Source organism: Giraffa tippelskirchi, chromosome 5 (assembly GCF_054371585.1).
Source record: "Giraffa tippelskirchi isolate mGirTip1 chromosome 5, T2T-mGirTip1v1.2.pri, whole genome shotgun sequence".
Taxonomy (NCBI): Eukaryota; Metazoa; Chordata; class Mammalia; order Artiodactyla; family Giraffidae; genus Giraffa; species Giraffa tippelskirchi.
Window position 1 is genome coordinate 23,629,098 of NC_137279.1, and position 13,190 is coordinate 23,642,287.

At 47.2% G+C, this 13,190-nt stretch overlaps 1 protein-coding gene across 1 annotated transcript in view; it reads right to left on the minus strand.

Moving 5' to 3' along the window:
• TNN (tenascin N) overlaps positions 1-13,190 on the minus strand; it is an 80,766-nt gene that overhangs the window by 3,045 nt on the left and 64,531 nt on the right. Inside the window, exons 16-18 of the mRNA XM_081494041.1 lie at positions 9,032-9,128; positions 7,981-8,148; positions 686-849 (exon numbers count right to left, since the gene is read on the minus strand). Of these exons, the coding sequence (XP_081350167.1) occupies positions 686-849; positions 7,981-8,148; positions 9,032-9,128 (429 nt within the window). The remainder of the gene's footprint in view (positions 1-685; positions 850-7,980; positions 8,149-9,031; positions 9,129-13,190) is intronic.

Here is a 13,190-nt window from a genome sequence, read left to right on the forward strand (position 1 = left end):
TGAGGACAGAGTGAAAAGGTGGCCATCCACATGCCAGAAAGACCTCCCATCAGAAACTGTATCTGCTAGGAACTTGGACTTTCCATCCCCCAGAACCATGAGAAATGAATGCCTGCTGTTAAGCTACCAGTCTCTATTATTTTCTTACAGCAGTTCAAGCTGACGAAGAGAATGTCCACATGTGAATTTGTAAAGCAGGATGATGTGTGACGCATACCATCTCTGTTAAGCAGTGGGCAGCCTGAGTCCTGCCCTACACTGAGGAAGGGCGCAGCACTGGTGGGAATGCAGAGTGCGGGGGGCTGCAGCAGATGGGCAGAAAGGACCCAGACCCCAAGGTCACGGAGCCTGGAGAAGGAGCCCTACTGCTCTGACTGTTGGCCTCAGAAGGAGAGGGGCAGCCACACCAGCTGGAGGGTGTCACTCCAGGAACAGAGTATGGGTAGAGCTAGTGGTAAAAAACCTGCCTGCCAATGCAGGAGATGAAAGAGATGCGGGTTTGATCCCTGGGTTAGGAAGATCCCCTGGAGAAGGAAATAGCAACCCACTCCAGTGTTCTTGCCTGGAGAATTTCATGGACAGAGGAGCCTGGTGGGCTGCAGTCCCCGGGGGTCACAAAGAGCCAGACACTACTGAGCAACTAATACTTTCACTGGGACAAAAAAGATGTTCACCTGTCACCTACCTCGCTATGCTTGGTCTCCCCGTATCTGCCATTGGGGTTGGCCAAGTGGCAGTTCTTGTACCACCAGCCGCCATGATGCGTCAGGGCACAGTTGCTGAGGGCGATGTCGTTGTCTCGGTCAAAGGTTGTAAACTTCCATCCATTGTGGTAAGAGAGCGCATCCCCTGTGGGCAAGCAGAGGTGACAGAGGTGGGTGGGATCCTCCTCTGGCCTGAGAGAGGACTCGGCAGGAAAACCTCCGGGCACGAAAATGCCAGGGGTGCAGTTAGTTATGCCACAAGGAGTCATGCCTTTCTCAAAATCGCCAAGATGAGCACACAATACGAATGAATAGGTTCTCTTTCCTCGCTTGTCACCCAAACTTCAGGCCTGTTTTTCCAATAGCTTGAATAGCATTTCAACTTAGTGGCTTCACAGTAAAATATCCAAACATCCAAAACTGAACTCCTCAACATTCCTCATAGTACCAGACCAACCTCACACAACTGAGCCCCGTCCCATGCCACTGTCTCTGTTTCAGTATCCCCCCAGTGGCCCAGACTGGGCACTCCTGAGCCACCTTTGACAATCCTGTTGCCCCCGCCCCCTGCCATGATCCAGCCCTTCCTTCTGCAGATCATTCCAATACACCCCTGTGCCCCATGGCTGCCACCCTGGGCTCTTCTCACCTCTCCAGGCCTGTGTCAACACAACAGGCTTCCCAGTTCTTCTGAAGCTTAATAAGTATACTTTTTCATCATCTCAGATCTACTTCTTCCCATGTGGAGTGAATTACTCCTCCTGGCTTTGCAGGCTTGTACTTTGGCTGTACCTTCTGTACAACCTCATAGCCTGCTGTCCCCAAAGGCACTGAATGTGTAGGATGGACAAGTCCATCATCCATGCCTCTGCTTACCTGCTTCTCTCTACCCTTCATCAGTCCAAGTCCTCACCATTCCTCGAAGCCCAGCTCAATCCCACTCCTGAGGAAGAGTCTCCTTAATCCTCCCATGCGCCCTCTTAACACACACACCTGAACTTCTAGAGCCCTTCTGGGCACACAGGTACTATTAAGTGCTCATTACAAACTGTCTAGAAACCTGCCTTAATTGCTTGACTTGTGTTTTACTATTTCTCCATCACATTTGTCATCCTTTTATAAGTTTGCTTTTTAACTCAGCTCATAAATGGCAATAAGGGCTCATATAAATCCCAAGCTTAATCAAGTCTGTTCCTATGATAACAATACTTTCATTTAATCTGATCTCCGAGTTACAGATCACCTCCACATGTACATTCTCATCTGATGCCCATGACAAGCCTGAGGGGTGGGTCAGGCAGCTCTTAGTCCCATGAGGATGGAAACTCACAGAGTTTGTTCTAGGGACTTGCCACAGTCTCTCAGTCCACTGGCAGCAGAGCCAGGACTCAAAGCTCCAACCTGAGACCCCAAGCCCAGGGTTCTTTCTGAGCCACCAATTCACCAGTGGTTTCCTTATTTCAACAGCAGGCTTTGATTATGCCAACAAGAATGAGCTATCTCTGACCATCTACAACAATGGTTCTCAAAGTTCGGTCCCTGGGCCAGCAGCATCTGCATCACCTGGGAACTTGTTAGAAATGCATGTTCTCGGGCCCACCCCAGTCCTACAGAACCAGAGACTCCAGGGTGGTACCCTGCAGTCTGTGCTTTGACAACCCCTTCAGATGCCAGCTGAAGCTTGAGAACTTTTGTCCTGCAACCTCATTCATTCATTCATTCATTCAGGAAACATCAGTACAGCAGGTGTACCTGGCTCAGACTCTGGGAATCCAAACAATGGTCTTTGCTCTTAGTTGCGGGTGGCTGGGGTAGATACATAAAGAGTTGACAAAACATGATGTAAAGGGAAGGTCTCAGTTTGTCTTTCTCATTTGGGAGCTCAGATGGTGGCCCTTTCATGTCCACCTTGTTGTTGTTGTTTAGTCGCTAAGTCATGTCCAACTCTTTTGCAACCCCATGGACTATATATAGCCTGCCAGGCTCCTCTGTCCATGGTATTCTCCAGGCAAGAGTACTGGAATGGGTTGCCATTTCCTTCTCCAGAGGATCCTCCCAACCCAGGGATCAAACCCATGTCTCTTTCATTGGCAGGTGTATTCCAGTAGGACACCCGGGTAGCCCTCATGTCCACCTTTGTTGTTGTTCAGTCGCTCAGTCATGTCCAACACTTTGTGACCACATGGACTGCAGAACATCAGGCTTCCCTGTCCTTCACCATCTCCCAGAGCCTGCTCAAATTCATGTCCATTGAGTTGGTGATGCCATCCAACCATCTCATCCTGTTGTCCCCTTCTCCTCCCTTCAATCTTTCCCAGAATCAGGGTCTTTTCTGAGACACAGCAAAACCTCTTCCCCTGTCAATTTTCTCCAATGAAAGAAGAGCAAACTGTCACTTCATTCACAGACATTTCTTCATCTCCTTAGATTTTCTGCAGATAGTTCCCTACAGTTCAAAATACCGCACAATGGCTCCCTTAGTAACACTTTTGATGAGCACAGTTTACCTAACTGGCACGTAAGTTCCAAGAGCTGTTTTCTAAGCACCTGTGCAGATGCTGTTTCTTAAAGATTTCCTTGTGGCTATCTAACCTTGGGCACTGGGATAAAGAAAGGTGAAGCAGGTTGTGGCCTGAGTGTGAGAGTACCCCCCCAACCCCCAATTCATGATGGATTATCTACCTTCTGACTTCAGAGACTGAAGCCACACTAATGTTCCAAGTGTAGATAGTGAGTGCTCTCATAAATCAAAAACTAACTTTTCTTTGGTCATCAGGCCCTGGCCAAGACAGTGTTCTGATGTATTAAGCTTATCTCCCCAAGGAAAATAAAGCAGAAAAGTCAATGGTGGTTAGACTCTCTCCCTCCCTGCGAGTTTTAGGAGAAAACAGTGATGAGAGATAAGTGCCCCACTTCTAGTGTAATGGCCTTGGGTGGGAGGAGTCAGTGGCAAGCTCATAAGAGGTCTGAACCCAAGCCCAGGTGCGGCTGCTGAGCTGGTCAGCACCCATCTCATCAAAATATCTCTTGGGGGTGGGGTGGGGGGGTCCCTAGTGGGTCCAGTGATTAAGAATCCACCTGCCATTGCAAGGGACACAGGTCCAATCCTTGGTCCAGAAAGCTTCCACATGCTGCAGGGCAACTAAGCCCATGTGCCACAACCACTGAGCCCATGATCCAGAACCCATGCTCTGCAACTACTGAAGCCCTAGAGCCCATGCTCCACAATGAGAGAAGCCACTGCAATGAGAAGCCTGTGTACCACAACTAAAGAGTAGCCCCCACTCGCTACAACTAGAGAAAGCCCATGCCCAGCAATGAAGACCCGGTACAGCCAAAATTAAATAAATAAAAATAAACAAAATATTTAAAATATAAATATATACATATATAAATCACTCTGGAACCAACTCTTCTCCTCTCGTACTTCCTGAGATAGGAAAGATGAGCCAGGCAGCTAAGCCATCTCAGGCCAGAAGAAGCTGTTAACATTACATCCCCTATGGATAACACACAGGCACAGGATCACATGTCTGGACCTTGAACATCTTCCACTCTGAGACCAAGAAGGAGCCAATGAAAGTATGATTTGTGTCACCTCCAGATTTCCCTTTTGTTCATGTGTTCAACGATGTTTTCCTTCTTTAAGTGCCAGTACTTAAAAATTCACTTCAAAGCTAGGAAGGCACTGGCATTTGGGATGGAACAATCTTCCACTGTGGGTATTTGGCAACCCTGGCCCCAGCCCACTGAATGCTGGTTGAGTTCCTCGTCACATTTCTAAGTGTCCGTAGGGGGTGAACCATCCCTTCTTGAGTAGCTCTAAGTCTCTGAAATCAGCTGTTAAGTGGCTAGTTAACCCACAGAAATCCTTCTGCACCACCCTGAATGTCTGCCTATTTATGTTTTCAATATAATCTCCAAATTAATGCACAGCGGCATCCTGAAGATAGAGTTCATAGAATGTCCTACCTGTCTCACTCCAAGAATCAGAAAGTCGATTGACCTGGCATTACCTTGCTAGAGTTTCCTTCAAGGAGGAATAATGTGCTGGATTTTTTTAAATTAATTTTTATTGGGGTATAGCTGCTTTACAATGTTTTTTTTAAGTTTCAACTGTACAACAAAGTGAATCAACAACACATATGCTTCAGTCATGTCCGACTCTATGAGACCCTCTGGACTGTAGCCCGCCAGGCTCCTCTGTCCACGGGATTCTTCAGGCAAGAGTACTGGAGTGGGTTGCCATTTCCTTCTCCAGGGGATCTTCCCAACTCAGGGATTGAACCCATGTCTCTTATGTCTCCTGCATTGGCAGGCAGGCTCTTTACCACTCGCGCCTCCTGGGAAGCCCAAGTTAGCACAATAGCTGCTTTACAAGGTTGCCTTAGCTTCTCCTGTACAGCAAAGTGAATCAGCTACACAGACACATATATCTGAGTAGGTAGCTATACAGCAGGTTCTCCTTAGTTATCTATTTTATACATAGTATCAACAGTGTGACTATGTCAATTCCAATCTCCCAATTCATCCCTCCTCTCCTTCCCCCTTTGGTGTCCATTATCTGTTCTCTACATCTGTGTCTCTATCTCTATTTTGCAGCTTCTTGATTTGACTTCAGTAGGAGCAAAAGTTGAGGGCCCACCTGGACAGTCTGAGTAGGGAAAGAGTCTAAAACCTCACTTATCCACCAGAGCTGTACATCTCTAGTTCCAAAAAGAGTGACAACAGGGTTAAAAGCTGGGGAGAGCTGGCCCATGCCTGGAGATATCAAAATGTTCGCTTTCTATCTGAATGCCATGTCCTCTAAACAGTACCTCCTCATCTAGGACATAAGCAGCCAGAAGCTTGCTAAATTTCAAAATCCTCCTTGGGGACCAATCAGCACATATAAGGAAAGCTCAAACTCCACTAACCCCACCACTATAATTCAGAATTTAACAGTAAGAATGATAGTATGCAGGGGAAGATTAGACCGCTGCCTAAATGCTGCATAAATTCTGAGTCTCCCAAGGCTTCCTATTAAAAAATACATCCTCCACTGACCAGCACTAGTTGGCCTGCACAGCCTTAGAATGGGAATTAGCCCCTAATCACAGTTAAAATGCAAATACAGTCCCCGGGAGGAGAATCACAGTAATTCACAAAGATGTTGACTCCTTTTCACTCATTTTCCCATTAGCATCAGGTCATTTACTGGATTAGGATAGACCTCAGAGAAGGGACATTTGAATACTAGAGGGAGGGGGACTAGGTAGCCTGGGAGGGCAGGCTTGAGTGAGGTCCCCAGCAGAAGGCTCATGAGGGCAGTGGGTTTCAGGGAGAGATGTGGGCACATGTGCCAAAGGGAACCAGCCCACCCCCATATCTTATCTATAGAAGGTGCCATGAGTGGAGTCTCTGAAGACTGGGCTTTTTCAGCCTGCGAAAGGAAGGCTGACTGATCACTGTTGTCAGGACTGAACAGGGTATTGGGAGGAAAAGGGATGGCCAGATATTTAACCACGTGGGCTGAGATAGAACAGGAGGAGGCCCAATGGGTCTGATGAAATAAAGTCCATATTTTCTGGCAAGATACAGGGCCCATTTGGGCCTCATTCTTCCCCTTTAGTGTGTACCGTGCATCTGTGTTAACCAGACCTCTTTAGGAAATGATACTCCCTCTTAATATCCTCAAGGAGCCATCATGAATCATGACCTGTGATCCAATACTTTGTATGTGGTGTAGATCTGGACTGTGTAAACTGTCAATGATGCATCATTTGACGGACTTATAACCCTCTGTCTCAAAAACTTATCTAACTGTGCTCTGACCTCTAACAGGAGAGACAGTCCTCTGAGTTTTCTGAAAGACTGCCACCCGGGTTATAATCCTCCGGTTGGCTGGAATAAAACTTCTATGTCTTTCTTGTTTTTCACTGACAGGTCTAAGAGAGACCGCGGTGTGCACACCCCTTCTACCTCTGGCCGGAATGCAACCTCATCAGCTACAGTCGGTTAAAGAGGGTGGGAGGCAGTGCACTCACTCCTATAAAAGGGCGTCTCGAAATCCCTCTCATTTGATTAACATCCTTAGAATCAACTAAATGCCCATCTGTGTTTCCCAACTGTATTTTAACTGGCTTTTTTCTATGCCTGACTTCCATGTTTGTTTATATCAACCCTGAATATTCACTGGAAGGACTGATGCTAAAGCTGAAGCTATGGCCACCTGATGCGAAAAGCCGACTCATTGGAAAAGACCTTGATGCTGGGAAAGACTGAGGGCAGGAGGAGAAGGGGACGACAGAGGATGAGATGGTTGGATGGCATCATCAACTCAATAGACATGAGTTTGAGCAAACTCTGGGAGACAGTAAAGGACAGGGAAGCCTGGTGTGACGCAGTCACTGGGGTCCCAAAGAGTTGGACACGACTGAGCGACTAACACACACACACACACACACACACACACACACACACACACACACACATACACATTCCTACATAGTCCCAACAAAGTCAATAACATGCTAAGTCAAACACTAGACTTACTTGCTAGGGTTTAAAGACGATAAATACAGGTTTAAAGTATAGTATTAAAACAATAACCACGCCTTGCATCTTAAAGAAAATGCTCAGTGTCATAATTCCAGTAATTCATCAGCTGCTTAATTTTGTTCTTTTCCTTTCACGACTTAATACACCACCAACTGGCTTTAATCCAGTGAGACACTAATTGAGGCTATCGTTCCCCTCCTTTCAGCTGAACTGTTAATTTCTGTGTTGTCATAGTTGTGTGGAGTTAATGAGACCTAGACTTCTTATTGTGTGAATCAGCACTTTCATTCTTCTGTCTTTATTTATCGTAAAGTACCACAATAAATTTAAATCACACACACACACACACACACACACACACACAGGCACCGCTGTGCGAGAGTGGCAGCCACACTACTGAAGCCGAATGGGTGGTGGGCAGACACCTCTGAAATCTCTCAGAATAGGGGTTCATCGGCTAACGTACAACAGCCTAAATTGTGGCAGTAGAAGAGGAAGGATTTTACTGGTGGGGGATCAGTGTGTAACATACAGAAGTTCTGATTTTATGATGGTCAAAGATTGCTTGGACGATTCTGTTTAACCCCCTACAGGGAGCGGGCCCTCAACTGTTCAGTGAGGACAATTCACCTTCGTAAAACAATATTCCATCCCCCAGGTCCATGGCAGGTGGCCGACCCAACCTCAAGATGCACCAGGCAGGAGACCCCAGCAAGAAGGACACATTTTGTCTTACCTGCCGTGCCTCTGTATTTCCCGACTGTGAGCCTGTACCGCTCCTTGCTGGAGGCCACCTGGAAGGAGTCGTACACGGCATAGGCAGATTCGTTGGCAGTCTGTAAGTCCACTCGCACCTCATAGCGGGTGGGCGTGCCCATGGTGAGATTGTGTAGCTTGTCAAGTCCTAAGAACAAGGAATGAGATTCTGGTAACCAATCACCCTGTGTGTGTGAGCACCCACCGTTTGCATCTGAGACTTTCAGTTCCCCAAACGTGTCTTGGCCTTTTCCTCCTGTGATAATGGGGGGGGAGTCTTCCCTATATCATCTCTTCTGGGGGGCTTGTCTTCTCAACCCATTATGTGTTTGGCACAGTCATGCTTCTGAGCATGGAAATCATGCCCTCTGGGAGGGAGCGGGATGGGGGGTGGGTAATCATGGGATGAATCTGCCCCCACTGACTCCTTCTCTCTCAAGCAGGAGCAGTCCTACTTATCATCCACTTATCTCACCAAGTGGGAGAGGAGATCAGCCACTGACTCCAAGGTCACTGACGGGAATTTTGAACCAAGCAAAACACAAAACTCATCTACTCTATCAGATACGTGATGAATTTCTAATTCTTCACTTCCCAATTGATGCTTCTGGCTCTTTCATTCTCCACGAACATCTGCTCCAGAAAAGAGCAGAAGGAAAAGGGAGAAAACAATGCCACAATGACTGGCACTCCTAACAGAATTCCAGGGCACCTGTGTGACCACCCAATGAGAGCCCAGAATCCCAATCAATCAATAACTGTTTTCCTCCTGTGGCTTCTGAGAAGTTCAGGCTGCAGGCGGATTGTGTGGGGCTCAGATGCCACATAAAGCCCGTGTGTGACAGTCCCACCCTCCCACACACCCAGTGCACACAAGAACCTTCCCAGCGACCCGGCCCCACCAACACCCTGGTGGGCAGTGTCCTCAGCACCCCATCACCTGGAGCTCTTCCCCCAAGCTGCCTGATCAGCTTCTTAGGGAGGAATCTCCCCTCCACATCCCAGCCTTCAGGGATGCTCAAAGATCATACCAAGCCAGAACTCCTTCATGGGGTCCCCGAAGCCTTCCACGTAGGTCCGCCAGCGCTTGAAGAAATCCAGCTGCCCAGTGTTCCGCCTCTGGAAGACCTGAAGAGGGAGACTGGCATTTCTCTCTGACACATATGGACAGACATGGCTGAATGAGAGAGGACAGCATGGCACGCTGGGGGCTGCCCTGAAGATGGACAGAAGTGGCCAGGAGGTGAAACTGACAGAGGTGGTGATGGACCGAAGTGGAACTGAGAGAGAGGAGGACATCAAGACTGCCTTTCGAGTTCTGGGCTTCCATTGCTGATGGCAATTCACGCTGCCAATTGCTGAGAAAGGGGTTCTGAGAGAGGACAGTTTCCATGGATGCAACATCACTCATTTGGGGACCTGGTGAGTGTGAGTGGCTTCTGAGGTATCCTGGTGAATGAAGGTGCCATAGGAGCCGCTGAATGTAAGGGCCAGAGCTCTCAGGAGAGGGTCAGGCTGGACTTAGAAGGTGAGCATGTGTCTGAGATAATGCTGGCACTCACCAAGTCCAATTTCACTCTCCTCTCCTCCAGGACACAAAGAGACTTTTTGTTTTAGCCTTTCTTGCAGTTAAGTTGGAACCATGTGACTTGTTCCAGCTACAGGACTGAAAGCAGCAGCACAGGGCGTGGGGTAGGGGTTTCCCCTCACTCGCTCCCCCATTGCCCCGGGCCACGGTGCCATGGTGAAGGCCACATGTCAAGAGGGCAGAACCATGAGCTGGAATCAGTCTGAATCCCTGAGTCACCATTTAGTAGTGACTTTGCACACGTGAGAAAAAAACTTTTATGGGTTCAATCATTGGAATTAGATATTAGTTTGCTACTGCAGCTTAGCCCATTCCATCCTAACCAACATGGAAAGCCATCAGGACACAGAGAGGGAGATAAAGCCATTGGAAGGATGAGATCAAAACAGGAACTGAAAGGCGCAAATGGCCTGGAATGAAGCCTTGTGGATCCCAAGATATAAGAGCCACACACAGCAAGATGAGTTCTTGGAGGAGAAAGAGGAGCAGCTGGTGATGTGAAGGACAACTGGGAAAATGTGCAATCAGAAAGGCCACCAGAGAAAGGTGTGCCCGATAGTGTCAAGTGCTGGTGAGAAGTCAGGGAGAATGAGGCCCAAAGTGCCCACAGCCTCTGGTGACACAGAAGCACCGATGACTTGAGCGAAGGCTGTGCTAGTGAGTGATGAGGGCAGAAAGCCAACCAGTTGCAGCTGAAGAGTGAGTGAGAAGGGACAATATGGAGACATGGTTGGGGCTGTTTCATGAGAGTATGGGCTGCTTTCTTTTCAAAAATCCCACTATCTGGGCAAAGGAGGCAGTTCTGGTCAGAATCACTGGATTCTTTTCTATGAAGTAAACCTAAAAAGCATCTAAAGGCTAAACACACCTAGGTATGCTTTTGGACTTCTAATTCCTCCTGGCCTTGGCAGCCATGCTAGACGCCATCCTAGTTCCATCCTAGCTAACCCCACACATGAGTCTGGAATTCCCAAAGGCTTGAGTGGCATCTTCCTCTCCACCTACTGTCTTCTGTGCTCCTTCAAAAGCAGAAGCCCCAACACAAAATCCAATTCCCCTCTTTTCCACCATGCTTCACACCACGTGCCTTGAAGTCAACAACTTTATCTGGAATTTGGTGCGGTAGACCTCCTAATACTTGAGCATTCTTGATACATTTTTCTCTGGGAAGAGACAGGGAGGGAGGAGAGAGCGGGTTGCCCACAGCAGTGCCCAGAGCTCACCACCAACTCCTGAAGCATCAGTCCCTGTCTGCTGGCCTGGGAGGCACTGAATGAAGGGTGGGGGTCCTGGCAGGGAGATGGTGAGTCAGTCATTTCTGTTCCCGAGCATCAGTCGAATTGTTGTCCAACAGGGTTGGAAGTGGGAAGGAAGTGTCTGCCCCTAGAGGTGCTAGGAGGACTCATGAGACAATGCATGTGAAAGGGTAGAGAGCCGTGAGCAGGACTTAGGGATGGTCACGGTGAACAATTGCACTAACACTCACTAACACTGTTGTTCCCTTTCCCCTCTTCTTATGTGTCCATCTTGTAGAGACATCACCTTCCTTTCCTGGCTTCCTTGATTTCTTTTTTTACTTACTGATCTATGTAACAAGTGCTTATTGAACACTTTTAAAGGCTGACTCCAGGGCAAGAATATACAATGCCATTTTACAGATGAGAAAGTGTAGAAAAGCAAATAGAGTCACACAGCCAACTATTCTGTGGCTGATGCAAAGATAAAACACTGCCTCATTTTTCCCTGAGGAAGTCTGAAAACACCAGCTGTGTGGAGTCTACTGTTTAAAGAGCATGCTTTAAGATTCTGAGGCCGTCCATTTCCTATCATGGCACCTGGGACTCCTCCTGGATCATGAACAATGAAATCCTAGGGCATCACCATTTGGTCCCATACACACTGCATCAAATTCTATTCCCACTAATGTAGTTAGTTCCCGTGTAAGGTCAGCTCAAACCTGATCCCACCCTCCTAGGACAGAGGCTTTACAAAGGCATTGGGTTTCTATCTCCAATCAATTAACGTAGTGCCAAAGCATTTTTTGTTTGTTTCTTTGTTTATTTTACTAATGCTTCAGCATGGCTAGGGAAATTGGGAAAAAAAAAGGTTCTGATGCTCTTTGCATCACTATTTAGACCCAGCTCTACACTTACTGACTGTCTCCTTGGGCAAGTCAGTTAACCTTGACTAGCCTCACTTCTCCAAACTATGAGATCAAGATGTTAATAGCCTATTTGTCATTCTCTTAAATCAAGGCTTCAGTATGGTCATGAATCATGATAAATCATAAAGGCCAGAGTCCGGCTCATACCAATATAATAAGTGATTATTATATCTCAGTAAATGTGTTAGCTTGCATTTTATAATGTTCAAATGAACTGACCCATGGGGATCATTTGTACATCCTGATCAGGCAGCCTTAACTGACTCACTGAGAATCTAGTCCATTCCCTTCTATGAGGTGAAAATGCCTTATAATGAACTATTTGGGATAACAGAAACCCCTTGCCAAATAAATCTCAAAGGAGAAAAAAAATCTTTGTCTTATTCTAACAACAGAGCTTGGTTGTACTCTAGAACTTTCAGTCCTAAATGACTAAATCAGGAGGGAAAAAAAGAAAATCTCACTTAAATGCCTGTGGAAAGAGCCTCTCATGTAGTTCTTAGGACTTGCAAGATGGGAAACAGAAATAGAAATATTTGAGACACTTAAGTGTTCCTTAATAGTCTCCATTCCAGCTTTCCACCCACAGCCTTAGTTACCTCAGGGCAGAGTTCTGGCTAACCCAAGTTAATCAAATTGTGTTCTTGCTGCCTGAGTGGAGAAGGATTTCCTTAAAAGGATTTAAGAAGTTCAATTTATAAGGGTAATATACTATGATCAGAGAAGGCAATGGCACCCCACTCCAGTACTCTTGCCTGGAAAATCCCATGGACGGTGGAGCCTGGTGGGCTACAGTCCATGGGGTCGCTAAGAGTCAGACATGATTGAGCGGCTTCACTTTCACTTTTCCCTTTCATGCACTGGAGAAGGAAATGGCAGCCCACTCCAGTGTTCTTGCCTGGAGAATCCCAGGGACGGGGGAGCCTGGTGGGCTGCCGTCTATGGGGTCGCACAGAGTCAGACACGACTGAAGCAACTTAGCAGCAGCAGCAGCATACTATATTCATCTTTCAGTGACAGAAGACTTTTGAACACCCCAAAACATGGAAATTGCCAGTAAAAGATTTGGTGGGGAGGTTTGCAGGACTCCACATATTTTCTGGAGTGTAGTGGCTTTGAGGAGAACCCTACAGTGTCTCAGTTCATGTAGTATCTTCAGAAACCTGGGTGAGAAAACAAGACTAGGGAGGGGAGGGAGCACTGGCATTGGTGGGAACCCAGAGTTATTTCTGGAACTGAACTCTGTGTTCTGGCAAAGGTCACTTGTGTGGGCAAGATGTAAAAGGCAAGCTCAGTGAGGTCAGGGATTTTTGTCTATTTGGTCCACTGCTGGTTCCTAAGTATACAAAAAAGTACCTAACACATAGTAAGCACTCAATAAATATTAGTGGAAAAGAATCATGGATACTCCCAGGCAGACAGACTAGCAAAAGGTCTC